The sequence below is a fragment of the Acipenser ruthenus genome, chromosome 11 (genome assembly GCF_902713425.1).
Source record: "Acipenser ruthenus chromosome 11, fAciRut3.2 maternal haplotype, whole genome shotgun sequence".
Lineage (NCBI taxonomy): Eukaryota > Metazoa > Chordata > Actinopteri > Acipenseriformes > Acipenseridae > Acipenser > Acipenser ruthenus.
Genome location: NC_081199.1, coordinates 3,120,485 through 3,139,528, shown reverse-complemented (window position 1 = coordinate 3,139,528; position 19,044 = coordinate 3,120,485). Strand labels below are relative to the sequence as shown.

Here is a 19,044-nt window from a genome sequence, read left to right as displayed (position 1 = left end):
TCTACTCCCAAGGAATTGGACACTCAGGCAAGGGTCCTTTCATGGAAATGGCACACTCATGTGCTAAACTGAACTTCAATGACTTCAGGAGCTGCTGAAAAAAAGATACAGATAATTGAAAAATATCATTGGAATCATATTCCTGTGTATAACCCTGAACAACCCCAAGTAGAATTATTATCAGACCACGGCATTACCAGCATTGCTAACACAATGGACTCAGAATTAATATTACCCAGGAGCACATTAACTGCTTCTGATATGGTTTCATATTCCTGAAAGATTCCTGGAAAATATTCCTGTGTGTTGGTTAACGGTGTACCTGACAAGAGACATCTTCAACCGTCTGCTCTCATGTTAAATGCAGCTGCACTTTAAGTTAAGTCAGGACTGGTAATCAATTGTTTATGCAGCCTGAGCGGTCCCATGCATTTAAACACACACACACACACACACACACACAGAGGGCTACAACAAGGGATATCCACAGTGCATTGTGGGTGATCTCTAATTGACCACAGGGTGCTCATGGGAACTGTACCTGGGAGTCACCATCACAACAAGATTAGGAACAAAGGCTTTCGTTTCAAAGGTGCTGCCCCTCATTCACCCCTCTGTTATCATTACCCTTGTGAGTCAATTCAGAACCGTTGTAGAATCCAAGGCAAACACACCTTAAACGGGGAGGACAATGGGCCCTGTCTTCAGATGTACTGCATTGAGAACTGCGTGACTTAATTAAGTAATTAAGCGATTTGTAATTACAGCTGTCATGTTTTTTGTTTAGAGCAATGAATCACTTTTTTGTATTCAATGAATCTATCTTGCATTTATTAAAATCGAAACCATTTTGAACTTGATCTATGGAAAGCATTGCTCCAAATTGAGCTGTTCATCATAGTCCAGGGGCCTGTGGCCATTAATATCCGTGGACTAACAACGCTGCTCCACATGGTGTATCCTCTGTTTACTTAAAGTAGTTTTGGACACCTAATAAATATATTTGGTTGACTTTTGAACATTTTTTTCAATTTTTTTCCCATTGCTTTATATGGGGAAAAAATTGCATCCTCATAACAGGTCATCATATATTCGCGTCTTCCATGTGTCCCCATATAAAGACTAGAAGAGAGTTTTATTTTGTATCCATCCCCGTGTGAAGTCGCCATGCGAACATGTACACTTATACTGGGATATTTAGCTTACTGCGAATGCATTTTTCCAGTTTGGATTAGAGACCTGACAAGGGTTGCACTTGATATTTTATTGGATTCAGATGAAACAGAACTGACACAAGCCAGGCAGAGTGGAGTAGACAGAGGCGGGATGCTTACTTGGGTGTCTGCGCCTCGTCCACTCTGTTCCCCAGCTGGAACTCGTGGGATTTGCTCCGGTGCAGTGCGGTGAAGCCGGGCAGGAGGTGGATCAGCTTGCGGGAGGCGGGAGGAGGCGTTCCCGGCGCTTTCGACTTGTTCCTCCTCCTCACCGGCGGGGTGCCCGGGGGCGTCATGGTGGCCAGCACTGGGGGGGTCCGGGGAGGGGTGTGGGCGAAGTGCCGCTGCCGAGGGGACGGAGGTAAGGAGCGGTGCCCTTCCAAGGGGGGGAAGAGTCCAGGGTAGCTCTCCACCGTGAGCCGGTCCACGTGCATGTAGTTTGGGCCCAGGCTCTGCGGGCTCTGGCAGTAGTGCTGGTTGTACTTGGACTGGACCTTGGGGCTCTGGGACAGGTGGAAGCGGATCCACTGGCTGGGCTCAGGCTGGCTGATGGGGTTGTTCTCCTTCCCAGTTTCGGACGTTGGCCACTGGATGGCCCAGTCCTGCTTGGAATGGCTGCTTCCTGTTGGAGAATGAAAAAAAGCCATTTATTAAGAATATCCGTTACAAAGTATGCACAACTTCTTTTATTTCTAAAAGGATCAACGACATTGCCCGTGGTGGCTCCCCCGCACATTGCAGCAGTCCTAACACTTTGATTTCTCAATAATGTACTGGTATTATCACTAGTCAGTATAGCAGTCTCCACAAAGACCCAGCGGAAACACCAATCAAGTGAAGCAGCGTTGTGGCGCAATGCATTGTGGGAGAGCTCAAGCAGTGAGGAGAGAGCTCAGCCCGGTAGTAAGAAGGGTTTTATTTTCTTTTAATTGTAAATTACCATTGCCGGTGTCTGTGGTCTCAATACTATATAAAAATGTTTTCTATTTGAACATGGGGATCTTATTGTCGTAGACTGGCTGTCAAATACCCCCTCCTGTCCTCCGAACAGGGAGTTCACGACCGCAAAGAGGCGCCAATCTGAATCAAATGAACGTTTATTTATCATGTTACTACTAGATGCCCCAGCTACAGAAACACCCCCAACTCCACCCCTACACACACTTTTAAACCAAAGGTACGCCACTGCCTGGTGGCACGCGGTGTGTGTCTGAATTGAATTTACTCAAGCCCTGCATGTCCCCATCACATGTTGAATTTACTCTAGCACGCCCATCACATGGTAAAATTGACTTGCAGAAGGCTCTGGCATCAGAATGTGGGTATTCAAACTCAGTATCTAATATCTCAAGACTTTTAACCACAAGAGTAGCCTGTGCCCATCGGTACATCACAGTTCTGCATTACAGGATTCTTCTCAGTGTCATTAAACCTATTGTCTTCTGTACATAAACTCTCTGCACTTGGTAGCTGTACAACGAAGGTCTTAATTACAGGTTTTAATCAGTAAGGGCTCAAATGTACCCGCAGTCTATTTGTAAACGTTGCAATCTGCTGTAGTCATTGATTTGTCTACCCCTTATCTGCATGACAGCGCTGTGAATTCTGTCCTCCTATTAAAATAAAACCAATTTTCTTTGCCAGCAGTCATTATTTGTAATTCTCTCTCCATTTACATGATACGCTAAACTGTTTGAAAACCAGAGAACTGCACTCAGCAATTAAAATTCAAAGTAATAGAGTTTTATTAGCACAGACCTCCTCAATCATAGTTTGATAGATGCTGAGCAGTCTGTAACTCTCTTTCAGGCTTAATAGCAATCTGAACCACTAGGTAGGTCAGGAGATTTTATTTCGCTAGATATTAAAAGAAGCAACTCTTGCAGAAGTGTATTGACTAGAGGCTACAAGGTGCAAAAACAGGAGGCGCATATGGTGCAATACATACATTTGGAGTAGATACATTTTAATTCAAACCAGCGTGCGTGTGTGTGTGTGTGTGCCTGTGTGTGCCTGTGTGTGTGAGCATGTGTGTGTGTTCTCTATCTGGAGCACAGCACATTATTTCAGAGATGCCGTATTGACATGCACCCTCACAGGAGGTGATGACCCTTAAATGTGCCCATCAACATGACAGTGACAGCTCATCTGCCAGAAAGCCACTGATCCTTCTCTCTGAAGCAATGGTGTGTGGTGACATCCACAACCTTTCCCCAGGCTCGGCTTCGACGGGCCCACTCAACACTGCATAAAATAACAATGACTCGCTCCCCGCTCCCTGCTCCCCTCTCCCAGCTCCATGCTCCATGCTCCCCTCTCCCCTTTCCCCTTTCCCTGCTCCATGCTCCCCTCTCCCCTCTCCCCTCTCCCTACTCCCTGCTCCCCACTCCCAGCTCCCAGCTCCCAGCTCCCAGCTCCATGCTCCCGTCTCCCAGCTCCCAGCTCCATGCTCCATGCTCCCCTCTCCCCTCTCCCCGCTCCCCTCTCCCTGCTCCATGCTACCCACTCCCCTCTCCCCCCTCCCCACTCCCCGCTCCCCGCTCCCCGCTCCCCTCTCCCTGCTCCATGCTACCCACTCCCCTCTCCCCGCTCCCCTCTCCCTGCTCCATGCTACCCACTCCCCTCTCCCCTCTCCCCGCTCCTTGTTCCAGTGGTCTCCAGGTATGTGCCTCTCACTCTTCTCATTAATTCAGCCTGCGAACACGACGCTGCTCAGACTTCCTGAATAAAACATTTTGTTTAGGTGACTCATGTTGAACAGCTGAGGGGATTTTGTGGGTACAATTAGCCCCTAATGAAGAGCTCTCGAGGAGTGAGGCTCTGCCTCCCCTTCTGCTGTGAAACTCTGTGAAGATGATCACTGAAGTACCACACGTCTTGAGTAAGCACCAGGGACAGAGCTCCAGCACATGTCTAGCTGCTACACTGGTCATAACTGATGAGGCTCATCAGTGCATTTTTAATTAGGGCGTCTAATAATAGACAAAAAAAAACACACCTGAAAAGAAACTTTGCTTGTGAGCCTTTATACCTTGTGGATCTTATTAAGAGGGGATTCATATGAGTGCTGCAGTGTACAGAATCGCAAAGGGTTTGGACCAGGTTCGATCTAAAGGTAGAGATTCAGAGATATTGAAGTGTCTGTCTCCCAACCAGAAGTCTGCCGCACAGAGGCTAACAATAAAATAATCTGTACTTAATTGCAAAGTTAATTGTTATCTGAAAGAAGAAAAAAAACATAATTTTAAAATGAATAACAAACGATTTAAGACTGCTTACAAATTCCTAAGTTAAAACGTCTTAGTTGTTGGTATCAGGCTTGGTGACTTTACTCTGTCCTTCATGAAAGAAATGCGCTAATGACGATTTGGAGTAAATATCTTTGAGAAGTGTGACTACCTACAGGAGAATAGCAAACGGAAAGTAAGGAGGATACGGTGAAACTTGACACTACACTACACCCTCTCACCACGCTCTTTTAAGTTCAAGCCTGCTGTTTCAACATCTCCAAAGCAATTTGCACTCAAGACTGTTTTACAATATAGATTCCACTCACGGTTCCTGCCCATCCTCATCGTGGGAAGGCTGTGAAGGGTTTTGGGTTTTTTTTTCCAATATGATAAAAGAAAATGTCAGAGACAGTGACTGCAAATGTGATTCCGAGCCGTATAATAAATGAAATCAAATGAAATATTCTTCCGAAGACACTTCTGAACGTGGTCCAAGGCTCCAGGGACTGAACAATCCTGCCCCTTCATTTTCTCCCCCTGGTCTAAAAGATCACGTGGAAGTTTATAAGAGCACTTTGCCTGATTACCAGCTTCACATGCGTGGCTGCGTGACATGATCTATAGGCTGCACTGACTGAAATATCTGAACGTTTGCTCTGTAAGCTTTGAAACAGCCGCTGGCAGAAGCAATAACGGAAGATCATATAGTTTGAGGTGTCGTTTTTTTAAATGTGCATCAATACTTTATCGAAAGACAAATCATAAACTGTATAAGTACCAAGTATCTTTCATTAGACAATAATGATTGATCTGGTAGTCGTCCACATAGGGCCTGATTCAGATGTGAAAATAATAAAGTGAATTTCATTTTATATTATTTTAGCTTTGCAGCGCCCTTAATGACCCCGAGCAAGAAGCAATAAATTAAATTGTAATTACTTACGTTATCAAAGCAGCTTTCTTCCATGCAGTTTTAACATTAAAGGTGTAGTAACTAATAAAGTAATTCCACATGGCATAGCGCCTGTTACAATGTGATTTTTAGAAGTCATCTTGAAGTTCCTGGGCGTTTGGCACGGACACAGTATAATAACAACAGCTCTGTTTTACTAAACTTCAAGTCAAAGTTGCTCAAGTGGAGTCACACAGAACGCTTTAGTCGCTGTCAAAATGTATCCAGGACGAGATACTCATCGTTACAGAGCTGAAAGCTTGATAAATGAGAACTTCCTGTCAGGCTGATGCTAGAAAACACTGTGGTGGTTAAGTATGAAACGGAAGCTTAAGGTCTAAAGGTATAATCTGAGACGCTCACCCTTGTGAGCACATTATGTTACGGTCAGATAGCTGCATATTATACATAGATCCCCCCCCCGACACTCAGAGGCTTTCATTGCATCTATATCAGGCCGGTGTGAAGCTCGAACACCATGACAAAGCAGTCTGAAAACCAGTAAGATTTATGGTTGCATATTTATAGAAGGATTTATGTTAATCGGCATACTAATTGTGCATTAACAATTGTCTTTAAATACTTGAAAAAGCTAAAAAGCACGTTTCCCCAACAATGCCTGATCCTAATTAGTGCAGCGCTGAAGCATCGCTCGTTGGGATTGTTCCCAAACGTCTGTGGAAATGAAACGAGGATTACATGAAAGGTTAACCTCTGCTAATTCAAAGTCATCAATATTAACACAGTAATCCTGACATGTCAAAGGGACTGCCTGCTGCCTTTCACATATACAGAGAGCCCCATTCACAAAGCTCAGCCTATTTTTATTTTTTTTGTTGATACATTATGTAACATGGGGAGCTCTTCATTGCTTCATTCATTTTTTAATTTTTTTTTTAACAATTTCAATAATGTTCAATGCTTTTTCCAGGCCATTGTCTTCCTCCTATCAGTCTTCATTGAATTTCGCACACAGACCAATAGCAAGCAAGGGTATGGAATAATTATTGCCACCTACTGAGTCTCACATTGTACAGACTGATGTATGTAAAGTAAACTCCCTTCACAGACCATTTCACCACTACAGCTGCTCTATGTCAATCCCCTTCAACACAGAGACAGATCTGAGGCTCTCAATGTGTTAGGACAAGCTCTCTATTAAAGGAGTGTTTAATCACCATACCTCCTGTTAGAATCAGCATTATTATCACCGGTCTCCTTACCATCAGGGCAGTGAACGTTCATTTGATTCAGATTGCCGCCTCTTTGCGGTCGCTAGCTCCCTCTGCGGAGGACAGGAGGGGGGTGTTTCACAGCCAGTAAGATCCTCATGTTCAAATAGAAATATTCTTATACAGTATTGAGACCACAGACATGGGAAATGGAATCACGACTGAGAAATTTCAAAAAGAAAAGAAAAAATAAAACGTTTGTTACTGCGGGGCTCTGCTTTCTCGTCTCTGCTGGAGATCACCCATAATGCACTGCCTCAGTTGATTGGTGTTTCCGCTGGGTCCCAGTGGAGACTGCAGTACTGACTATTGATTATATGAGAAAGTGATTTAGAAATGCATTTCAGTACTGCTGCAATGTGAAGGGGACACTTCCCAGAGGATGAAAAAGTGAGGGGGACATGTCCCCCCGCATCCCCCGCGTCCCCCATGTAGATTACACCTATGGGTACAGCCCATAATAATCTGCTCGTTTCATACTTTTATTAATCGATTCCCTGAAAATGACGTGATGTTTTTTTTAAAGACTCAAAGGAGTACATTTCCATCTAATTGCTGTAACGCCGTTCACTGACGGTAGGGCTCTCCTGCGATGGCATGCGTTGCAGAGAAGCATAGGGCATGGCGGAGCTTTGAAATCTGAACACGATTTGTACTAATCCCTCATTAAATCAGATATATGAATCGCTGCTGCCCTCTGCTGAAATAACAATGACATGACACTACAAAACACTGCTGAATCTCCAGGTAATACATGAACCTGGCATCTGCTAATGTTGCACACGAAAGAGAATCGTTGCACGTACTCTGTGGGAGTGACCTCTCCCAGGGTGTTTTAAGATGAATGGGACTTTTTATTGCAACCTATTAATAATCCTGGGCATGTTACTGACATAACTGTCAGACTAATAACACAGATTCCTTACCTGCTTTATGGACGTTTCTCAGGCAGGAGAGGGAGGCGTTGAGGCGAGCACACTCCTCACTGCTGGCTCCGTACTTCTGCACGGTCTCACACACCTGCTCATCACTCATCTCCAGCAGGGCTTCCAGGGTCAGCTCGTCTGGACCGATCTCCTGGAACCACACGGAGGGGAGAGGGGGGCGTTACTCACACATCTGGGAGGTGCAGTCCTGCCACTAAAGAAAACTCAATCTATCTACACTGCCTTGACCTGTAACTAGTATCGGGTTTGACCACTGTCTGTCCCGATCGCAGCCTTGAGGTGGTATAGACTCCTCAAGGTGCTGGAAGGCTGTCTGATCACAGCATTGACAGGATGTGGTATAGACACCACAAGGTGCTGGAAGACTCTGATCACAGCCTTGACAGGATGTGGTATAGACTCCTCAAGGTGCTCGAAGGCTGTCTGATCACAGCCTTGACAGGATGTGGTATAGACTCCTCAAGGTGCTGGAAGGCTGTCTGATCACAGCATTGACAGGATGTGGTATAGACTCCTCAAGGTGCTGGAAGGCTGTCTGATCACAGCCTTGACAGGATGTGGTATAGACTCCTCAAGGTGCTGGAAGGCTGTCTGATCACAGCATTGACAGGATGTGGTATAGACTCCTCAAGGTGCTGGAAGGCTGTCTGATCACAGCCTTGACAGGATGTGGTATAGACTCCTCAAGGTGCTGGAAGGCTGTCTGATCACAGCATTGACAGGATGTGGTATAGACTCCACAAGGTGCTGGAAGGCTGTCTGATCACAGCATTGACAGGATGTGGTATAGACTCCACAAGGTGCTGGAAGGCTGTCTGATCACAGCCTTGACAGGATGTGGTATAGACTCCTCAAGGTGCTGGAAGGCTCTGATCACAGCCTTGACAGGATGTGGTATAGACTCCACAAGGTGCTGGAAGGCTGTCTGATCACAGCATTGACAGGATGTGGTATAGACTCCTCAAGGTGCTGGAAGGCTGTCTGATCACAGCCTTGACAGGATGTGGTATAGACTCCTCAAGGTGCTGGAAGGCTGTCTGATCACAGCATTGACAGGATGTGGTATAGACTCCACAAGGTGCTGGAAGGCTGTCTGATCACAGCATTGACAGGATGTGGTATAGACTCCACAAGGTGCTGGAAGGCTGTCTGATCACAGCATTGACAGGATGTGGTATAGACTCCACAAGGTGCTGGAAGGCTGTCTGATCACAGCATTGACAGGATGTGGTATAGACTCCTCAAGGTGCTGGAAGGCTGTCTGATCACAGCCTTGACAGGATGTGGTATAGACTCCACAAGGTGCTGGAAGGCTGTCTGATCACAGCCTTGACAGGATGTGGTATAGACACCACAAGGTGCTGGAAGGCTCTGATCACAGCCTTGACAGGATGTGGTATAGACTCCACAAGGTGCTGGAAGGCTGTCTCAATGGATTGCTAATCCATTCAGTCAATCATATTTCAGACTTGACCAACAAGCCTCTCTGACCGTCTTTTCTCTCTGTCTGTCACAAACTCTTTGCGGACACAGCTGTCTCTCTCGTGGCGGCCACTTTCCCTTAGTTTTGACACGGCTGACGCACTCTGATGACCGATATCTTGTAGCTGCTTACCAACGTGACTGTCCTTGCTGCTGCGGTGCCTGCTTGTCTTGCCCTATCTGTCACGCCTCTGTCGAATGCTGTTAAGTCTTTGCACTGCCCCATTTCTGGAAGACTGTTTGCTACTGTGCTGCTCCCCCAGCTTAGGGGATCACATGTCACATCACATGATCAATCTAATGTGATTCAGAACCATGCCAAATCTAAGTGTAATTCCTGCTGCTTGATGCTATTATGAAACAACAAAAACACAAACAAAAAACTGTTGCAGGACAGCATTTACATTTTCACAATCATACAGCCCAGTTATCTTTAACTGCTATAGGGTTATCTCTGGGTAAAGGGCATAGCCGTGTTAGCTGTACCTCCGTGACCTCCTTGCGCATGTTGACAATGCGGAACCAGTGTGTCAGGTGTGGGAAACCCTCCAGCTCAGCATTGCGCTCCTGTAGGGAGACCTTCCGCTTGCAGGAGAGCTGCCTGCTGAAATACTTCACCAGCTTGCCCTGAAACACAGAAACAAACAAGCGACGAGCGATCTCATTAGCATGCTTACTGAGGAGCGCTGTAACAGCAGCAGCAGGGATTATAGAGAATAACTCGAAACTGCAACTAGAGTTTTTGTGAACGACAGCAAGGTATTCCCGGTGGCGTAATCTAGGGGGGGCTGTTGTATCAGATCAAATGGTTTGTAAACATGAAGTAATATGGAAATGTGAAGAACAATGCATCTCTGATATATCGAGAAGCTAGGTGGCACTGCAGATACTAATTCTGCAGGTCTTGGATCGGACTTCCAGCGTCCATTGAGACTTTTCTGTGATATTTTGTAGCATCATTTGACCTGGGTTTTTAAGAGCTGAGTCATTTTGTGATACTCTAAATAATAATAATAATAATAATAATAATAATAATAATAATAATAATAATAATAATGGGACTTATCAGATTATTAAAGCTTCCTTGGTACAAACTGTTGTGTTGAGATAGATTTTTTATTACTGTAGTGGCAAAGTAACTATTATATCTCAATTGCTACATTGATAAAAAATAAATAAATAAATGATGTAATAATAATATGCACAGCAATTAGGGCACTTTCACAAAGTACTGTGCTAAGTAAAAAAAAAGTTTAAAAACTTGATATAAATAACTCTGGATGTTCTCTCGCTAGTTCTGTATCATTAGCAGCTTGTTCTTTCGGTTTACGGTAATAAAATGCTGCACGTTAGGCTTGCACATGGATGAGACTTGAGGAATCAGTATAACTCCAAGATAGCCACTAGAGGGCAGCAAAACACCTCTGAAAAAAAACACGTGTGGTTTAGAATTGCTGCGCATTATTTATACACCGCGTGTAAAAGCACAGGTTTCAGTACAGTAACCAGCATAGGGACCAGTGAAATGAAGTACACATCGACAGCAATCAGACAGACATGCTTTTAAAAACTAGTTATATACTAATAATATTGACTATTGTTCCAACCCTACATGTAAATCTACTCACTGTAAGCATGCATAATAAAACTTACAACAAACCCAGAGCAGCATAACACCTGTGATGGCCTTGCACTGTGAAATTGGGAGCACTGTGAAAAGGCAGGCAGTGCGTTCTAATCCTCTGTGACACGGAACAGAGCTAGCGCTGTGTTGTGAGGTGAGAGCTCCTCATGAGAAACGTGTTGCTTCCTGACAGAAGTATCAGGGAGATGGCTTTGAAAATCCCTGTGAAGATCGATGAGGTCCTTCCCTCTAACATGCTGGATATAACAAGAGGAGTTTCCTGCACTGGAACAGTTTATTCAGAGCCCCCTTCCACACCAGAGTCAGCAAAGTGATTTTAAACTTGCAACAACCTGCATACTGGTATTAGACTATAAGAACTCGTACAACCAGGAGGACCCCATTCAATTACTGTTAAGATAACATTCACATACAAACAGCACCGCCTCTAAAATCTGAAACATGGAAACGATTCATGTGGAGATGCAGCAGCTAATTGCTTATTGATCCCCAGGACTTTTATGTTGCTAGTCTAAAGCTCTTCTGCTTGTATTTGTTTGGTGTTGAGTTTTGTGCAGAATCTGATGCAAAGGTATGTATTATGTTACATGTATAATCACATGCACATGTATGAACACTAAGGTTTTCTCAAGGCATCGATTGTTGATTACTGTTCCAACAGGAAACTGCTTGTGGATTGCACCTGTAGTTTCACGTGACCAACGTGTGCAGTTTTCTTATGTATGCCATTTTATTATAAGCAAAAAAAAACACTTTCTTTGCAGATACTGCCACCTAATGTATCAAGCATAAAGAAGCATTCATCCATTACAGCACTGTAAATATGTTCTAGAGCATCATTCATTACAGCACTGTAAATATGTTCTAGAGCATCATTCATTACAGCACTGTAAATATGTTCTAGAGCATCATTCATTACAGCACTGTAAATATGTTCTAGAGCATCATCCATTACAGCACTGTAAATATGTTCTAGAGCATCATTCATTACAGCACTGTAAATATGTTCTAGAGCATCATTCATTACAGCTATGTAAATATGTTCTAGAGCATCATTCATTACAGCACTGTAAATATGTTCTAGAGCATCATCCATTACAGTACTGTAAATATGTTCTAGAGCATCATTCCTTACAGCACTGTAAATATGTTCTAGAGCATCATTCCTTACAGCTCTGTAAATATGTTCTAGAGCATCATTCCTTACAGCTCTGTAAATATGTTCTAGAGCATCATTCATTACAGAACTGTAAATATGTTCTAGAGCACCATTCATTGCAGCACTGTAAATATGTTCTAGAGCATCATTAATTACAGCACTGTAATATGTTCTAGAGCATCATTCCTTACAGCTATGTAAATATGTTCCAGATCACAAAAGTGATGTGGGGACAGGAAGCAACTCAGCTGCATGGCCTTAGCCAGCTACCCATCAATTATAATCAAGTGTAACACAATTATGAACACCATTAATGCAAAGGCAATTCAGTTTTGAGTTTCTCGGTTTGCATGGGAACCAACCATTAACTGAAAGCCAATGGCACTCGGGGGATCCTGAGGTAAGGATCTGGACTGCTCTCTGGACATCATTAATGATACATTATGCTCACATTCAAAAACCTCTCCTGAGAGCCCTCAATGCAATTACAGCTTAAGAGTCCAATAAAATATCTTTTAATAGATTGCCCTTTCATCATTCACTGGAGCCAACGCACAGGCCTGCTCTTAAGCCAGTTAACCACGGTGCATTCTGCATGTGGTTTTTCTCCAGTGCTGTGCAATGCAGTGGTGATGCTGTCCGGGCATTATTTACTTTTGCTAAGGGTTTCTTTGCTAAGGGTTTGTCTTCCACAGATAGACGATACAAAGTGTGCAGTGGAAAAGCGTGGGAAACTGAAAAGATGAATGTGCCATCATCCTTACAGTGGTTTATTCCTAAATAAACTTATCACAGTTCTGTCAAGCTGCCTGCACCCAACAACCATGCCCAAAAAGTTTGCTTTACACTCGCCTCTGTCTATCACGGTGAACACTACAACTGCCAGGAATTTACACTGAAAAAAAATCTCATAGACCTCCTGTAGACATTTCAGACTGGATTTCGGACACTAGCCTATGATTTTACACACACTTTAACCTGCAGATTAACGTTCGATTCAACATTACATCGCCTACGTGGGATACAGAAAGCCAATCGCTGATTCTTTTGGTTTGTATGTTGCAAAGTCCATATAGAAACTGACTGAGAAATGTGCGAGATTGCTATGCTTTTTACTGTCGAGTGCAATTCAAACAGAAGTGATTTCTTCATCATGTTATGCAAGTTTAATAAGTGTTCCCACAGGAACAGGCATCTCCAGCTGAAGTGTCCATCCCTGCCAGTGCACTGAACCCGAGTGTCTATCCCAGAGGTGAAAGACATTGGATTCCATTGTTAACCCACCACTCCAACTAGAGAAATCCCATTCGGACACTTTGCATTTAAACAAATCCACGATCGCCGAAGGACAGTGTGAGTTCCGGAGAGAAAACACAAAGTCTCCTTCAGCCAGGGGCCACACAAGGTTAAAGATCACACATGGACAGTGCAAACTGTTCATCAGAGACATTTCCAGCAAGTGAGAGTAAATCCCTTCTAAACAAACTGTCACAAAGAGTTCTCCGGGCACAGAGGCCCCGGACCTGGGGCGGTGCCAGCTCTGCTCTTGCCTCCCGCGCTCATCTGTCTGCACAAGCAGCTCTACAGTATTGATCTGTTTGCATTGATCGGCCAGTGTTTTGCAGTATCGGTATGTATGTAACACAGAAGCAGATGGCAGCAATCAAGCACTTAATACTGCCACAGCACAGCACAGAGGAGGATGAATCAAATCAGCATGCTTTGATAGAAACAATGCATTCACTCGCGAAAACTGGAGGGCTGCTGTAAATCAGCCTCCTCAAACAGGAAGTCTCATTTGAGTTTTTTTCTGATCAAGTATAAGTGTGCAACATATCCATTTGAAATTTGCTAATAAAGCTTTCCTGTTCAGGCTATTTGAATGCTCTGACTGCAGGACCAGAAGTAGGTGGAATCTTGTACAGGGATAGAAATAAGACTCCCATTGCATAGCAGTGTGATCCAGTCCTGGTTTTGTTACCTATACACTGTAGCTAATAAATCTGGTATTAAAACCTGGAAAGGGTGAAACGGCTATGCAATAGGAGTCTTATTCCCATCCCTGTTGTACTATTGAGTTTGAAATGATGTTGCAGTGCAGTAGAGGAATGCAAAGAAAATTTCGCTCCTAGAGCCTGTGTGGATGCTCGTACGTCTATTGCAATGTTTGCATCTGTACCAGGAGTCTGTCAAACCGGATCTCTCTCTGCAGTCTACAAGCAAATCTGCAACAGGGCTCTATACGAAACTTATTGATCCCAGACTCTCATCAAGCAGCTTCTTGAAGGATCCCAGGGTGTCAGCTTCAACAACATTACTGGGGAGTTAGTTCTAGACCCCCACAATTCTCTGTGTAAAAAAGTGCCTCCTATTTTCTGTTCTGAATGCCCCTTTAGCTAATCTCCATTTGTGACCCCTGGTCCTTGTTTCTTTTTTTTAGGTCAAAAAAGTCCCCTGGGTCGACATTGTCAATACCTTTTAGGATTTTGAATGCTTGAATCAGATCACCACATAGTCTTCTTTGTTCAAGACTGAATAGATTCAATTCTTTTAGCCTGTCTGCATACGACATTCCTTTTAAACCCGGGATAATTCTGGTTGCTCTTCTTTGCACTCTTTCTAGAGCAGCAATATCCTTTTTGTAACGAGGTGACCAGAACTGAAAACAATATTCTAGGTGAGGTCTTACTAATGCATTGTAAAGTTTTAACATTACTTCCCTTGATTTAAATTCAACACTTCTCACAATATATCTGAGCATCTTGTTGGCCTTTTTTTATAGCTTCCCCACATTGTGTGGAGTGAGTTCATCGGAGTCCCTACTATATTGAAAAGATTGCTGTTTTAATACGATTGAGTTATTCAGGAGGTACTCAGTGAAATTAAAAAGCACGTCATCTGGCCAGCAAAGGTTTCAGTTTGAAAAATATGGATTGCTTTAGGATTATCTAGGGCATTACTGAAGCCCAGCATGCAGATCAACCACAAGAAAAAAATACTTCCAACACGCTGCATGCAAACTTTTGCAAGCAGCATTGAAGTGCACGCATATAACCTTTCCTTGGCCAAGCTCACTAACCTATTTGTTTTTGCATTTCACACATCATATCCTCCTACCTGATTACAATAACGACTGGGCAGCACGTACATCAATAGAATAATCTGTAACAAAGATCAGTCAAAACGCCATGCAAAAAAATACAGTCAAACTTCTCACTGCAACTGATCCAATGTGCCACAGACATCAGACACATTACCCAAAATCTGCATGGCAATAAACGAGCTGCGTGTGCATGCCATGTGCACATTTCCATGACACACGCATGCAAACATGCAAAAAGCTGAGCTGGCTCATGTGTGCTGGGCTGACAAGTTGAATTGCATTATTACAATACCTGATGTTGTTATTCGAATTGAAACTAATTCAATGTATGGTATATCGCACTGGGTGAACGGGTTATGATGATTGGGTTATTTCAAATCCTTCCTTATAGTGTTTATGGTTTTTTTATTTCCATTAAAAAAAGAAAGGGTTACGTTGCAGAAAAAATGTGCGATTGCAGTGAAAACTGTGTCTCCTTTACCTGCTGAAGTGGTTTTTAAAAAGTCAACATCAGCACTCAGGAATGAGACTGAGAAATCCGGGGAGTGCATGATATAGATTCTCACAACCCTGTTAACATATTTTCATTTTTTAAACTGTCTGGAAACTAAACATGTTCCTGCTACTGTCTGCAGCAAGATCAGAGTGGAATATGCAAGCTGCACTAGCAAGGCAAAGCACAACACTAACACAAACAAAGAAAACAGTAGAAGACCTCCTTCTGCCCCTCAGACAGTGTGGATGATGTCATGTTTATGTCAGAATAGAATGTTCATTCCAAGAGGTTCCAAAGTTCCTAGTTTGAAGACTAGTTCTTCAGTAAGAAAATGTTTTAGATTTGCCATAAGGTGTAGAGTGCATGCAAGCCTGCACAGTTAAATAAACTACGTTAATCTACAGGTTAAAGTGTGTATAAAATCATAGGCTAGTGTCTGAAATCCAGTCTGAAATGTCTACAGGAGGTCTATGAGATTTTTTTTCAGGGTAAATTCCTGGCAGTTGTAGTGTTCACCGTGATAGACAGAGAGACAGAGGCGAGTGTAAAGCAAACTTTTTGGGCATGGTTGTTGGGTGCAGGCAGCTTGACAGAACTGTGATAAGTTTATTTAGGAATAAACCACTGTAAGGATGATGGCACATTCATCTTTTCAGTTTCCCACGCTTTTCCACTGCACACTTTGTATCGTCTATCTGTGGAAGACAAACCCTTAGCAAAGAAACCCTTAGCAAAAGTAAACAATGCCCGGACAGCATCACCACTGCATTGCACAGTACATAGAACATTACTGAAAAAAAAAAAAAAATGAGTTCATCCTTTAAAATATTCCAGGCTATATCCATAAAGCCTTTGCCACTTTGTTACACACTTTTCTTTCTAAAATGAAAATGCAAACTGCTAGCAGCCAGTGATGGAAATACGACTCCTACTGCACAGCAGTTCCACCCATTCCAGGTGTTAATACAACCTTGATTAGCCCCAGTGTACAGGCAACACAATCAGGTGTGTCTTAATAAACTCACAGTAAAACCAGGACTGGATCAAACCGCTATGCAATGGGAGTCGTATTGCCACCCCTGGGCTAATGTTACAGAACTAGCAAGAAACAACTGAGTTTCATGTTCTTAATTGAGGAACCTCCTGGGCGATTTGTCTGAAGCTTTCTAACATCAATGTTTTGATGTCTTTTCATTAAAAACAACTGGTGTTACTTTATGAATATGGCACTTGATATATATATATATATATATATATATATATATATATATATATATATATATATATATATATTAAAGCGTTTTTAATTTTAAAACAATTAATTAAATAAACTCCAGCTTTGCCGGGTGATTTTTAAAATCTTAAACCACTAGATGTCGCTCTCCTGGTGAATTAAAACACGACCAACCGTGTAACAAGTAAATCGTGTATCAGGTTGAACTTTTAAAAGGGTTAACAGTTGCTTGTCCTTACTGAACTTAGCTATTTAATCAAATGAACACTTTATTCCGCGTGTAGTGTAAGGGGGGCGTTTGGTGAGCAAAATATTTCTAGATCTTACTGTAAACTGAAACAACAGGCGCTATAATGAAGAGAACATCATGTGCTTTTTTATTAGTAACATCTGCGATATAAAACAAAAATGCAGTTGATAATCGACATAGCATCTAAAACGGGTCTTCGTGGGAAATGCGTTCTTTAACTTTCGCCACCTATACTCTGCGTTTCATAAAGTCTTGTTTCAATTTAGCTCATTCCCCACCAGATGAGTGTATTTTTTTTTTAAGTAATTGCCCCAGACTGCACGACCGCACGACTGAAACTACTGAAATTAATCAGACTGTCGCTTATTCAGTTTGGATCCCTGTCAAAATACGTTGTTTTTAATTCCCCGCCTACATCACAACCCCATTGGGGAATCTGTGGAAAACGACTTATGACAAATTGTGCTGTATATAAATAATTTCAGTTCAAAATGAAGAAGACATACAAACATCATTATATGTTATACCAAAAAAAAATCTTAATTACACGTATTTTATTACATAACACATGTCTATCCCACGGTATTCCCGTTTTTTGTTTTATTTAAAAAAAAGGTGTTAAAATGTGAATTAATGTCGAACCACTGAAGGTGTTTTTCTGTTGTTCTTATCTCGTAAAAACACGTTATAAAAACACGCTAGCTGTGCCGTTTAAAATGCTACAGACATTTGAGACCTAGGCCTTGTCAGTGAAACTGGGCTCGCAATTCTGTTCTCGAGCCACCTTCTTCTACCACCTGCAGAATGCGCAGGCTCACTCCAGCACACTGCAGCTCCTTAATTCATCACACTGCACGCAACCCCAAATATATCAACAAATCCGCACGCATGAAAAAACAAAAATCTGTTTTAAACAATACTCTGAGCATTTAAAAGAGGTGTGTGTGTGTGTCTATATATATATATATATATATATATATATATATATATATATATATATATATATATATATATATATATATATATCCACACACACACACACACACGACATTGCTGATATATTTTAGATGTTGTTTTAATTATTTTTCATATATATATATATATATATATATAATGATTAAGGGCTTGTTAATGTCAGCTTACCTCCAGCGTTCGCATCTCTTTTTGTGTCAAGTCGTTGGATGTGGCACATTTGGTCCTTAACCCCTCCAAACTGGAGATGCTAATGTCTATCATATTTTGAACCAGTTCGCACTGCTGCAGGGCTTTCTGCAGACTCAAATGTTGCTCTTCGCTTTTTGTCATATTTTCCTCATCCATAGTTTGCTTGCCAGTAGTCCTTTATTTTTTATTTTTTGTTGTTGTTGTAAATTGCGTTAATAAAAATAAATAAATACATAAACAAACAAAAACATCCCCATTTGTTTTAAATAAATACAAATAAAAAAATGATAAGATGTTAGAAAAAAAGATATACTATATATAATATATATTTTTTACTATTTTTTTTTTTTAAAACGACTCCATTATAATCGTCCCTTTTAATCGCTTGTCAGAGACAGCAACTGCTTTCATCGGAGCAGTTCGGGTAGTGTTGGTGCTGATGCTGCTGAGGACTCAGCCTGGCACAATAATAAAGAAATTCAGGCGAGAGAAAAAAACAGAACAGAGCGCTTCCTCCAGTTACCTCCATGCAGATTTTTTGTATGCTGACATTAAATATCATGTATATTTATAGATAGATAGATATATATTTCGTTTTGCATTGCACATTGGGCAGAGTCGAATCTGTGCTTTAATATTATATTCACAGCTGGTATATGCTTTGTGTGCAGGTGCTCCCCGTATCTTCAGTCCGCAGCTGCACCCCGGCTCTCTCTCTCCACACCGACATGTTGCCTGTCAATCAAACGCACAGCAACAGCAGCAACAGCGACGGAGGCAGCGGCAGCAGCAACGAGCGAGGGAGAGAGGAGGCTTCTCGCGAGATAATAAGGCTTCCCTCAGTGCAATGAGCTCACTGTTTTCAGATTTCCAGCATTTGAGCTAAATATAACAGAGTTACCAAGATGTTACTTGCACTCATTGACCTAAATAAAT

The 19,044-nt window shown here is 42.4% G+C and overlaps 1 protein-coding gene across 2 annotated transcripts in view; it reads right to left on the bottom strand.

The window, feature by feature from the left end:
• Nucleotides 1-18,890, bottom strand: part of LOC117426911 (kinase suppressor of Ras 2-like) — a 73,210-nt gene extending 54,320 nt beyond the window's left edge. For both annotated transcript variants that reach the window (XM_059032901.1, XM_059032900.1), the window contains exons 1-4: nucleotides 18,088-18,890; nucleotides 9,544-9,684; nucleotides 7,555-7,705; nucleotides 1,335-1,836 (exon numbers count right to left, since the gene is read on the bottom strand). In XM_059032901.1, the coding sequence (XP_058888884.1) occupies nucleotides 1,335-1,836; nucleotides 7,555-7,705; nucleotides 9,544-9,684; nucleotides 18,088-18,264 (971 nt within the window). In that variant the 5' untranslated portion in view covers nucleotides 18,265-18,890. The remainder of the gene's footprint in view (nucleotides 1-1,334; nucleotides 1,837-7,554; nucleotides 7,706-9,543; nucleotides 9,685-18,087) is intronic.
• Between the last annotated feature and the right edge of the window lie 154 nt (nucleotides 18,891-19,044).